Source organism: Mesitornis unicolor, unplaced genomic scaffold (genome assembly GCF_000695765.1).
Source record: "Mesitornis unicolor isolate BGI_N332 unplaced genomic scaffold, ASM69576v1 scaffold46298, whole genome shotgun sequence".
Classification (NCBI taxonomy): Eukaryota; Metazoa; Chordata; class Aves; order Mesitornithiformes; family Mesitornithidae; genus Mesitornis; species Mesitornis unicolor.
The window spans coordinates 31,108-31,369 of record NW_010202051.1 but is presented as its reverse complement, the minus strand read 5'-3'; the positions used below and the strand labels follow the sequence as shown (position 1 = coordinate 31,369).

Genomic DNA, 262 nt, shown 5'->3' with positions numbered 1-262 from the left:
CACCACATCCCGGCCGGATTCCTTCATGCCGCTCGCGAAGAGCGCCGCGAAGTAAGGGCTGCTGGCCGCCAGCACCAGACGATGCACGGCGAACGCCTCCGGGCCCACCTCCAGCCTCACGTCGCAGAAGCTCTGCCCGGCTCGCAACCGGTTGATCTGGGCCAGGAGGAGGCGGGCGTGCCGGTCGGAGAAGGAGCTTCCGCTGCCCTTCGCCACTGCGGCGGCGAAGGCGCACGCCATGGCCCCCCCGGGGGTGCCAGAA

General features: G+C 71.0%; 1 protein-coding gene across 1 annotated transcript in view; it reads right to left on the bottom strand.

The window, feature by feature from the left end:
- The window catches only part of IPP (intracisternal A particle-promoted polypeptide), a 5,855-nt gene extending 5,615 nt beyond the window's left edge, over window positions 1–240 (bottom strand). Inside the window, exon 1 of the mRNA XM_010190285.1 lies at window positions 4–240. Within this exon, the coding sequence (XP_010188587.1) occupies window positions 4–240 (237 nt within the window). The remainder of the gene's footprint in view (window positions 1–3) is intronic.
- Window positions 241–262: the final 22 nt, after the last annotated feature.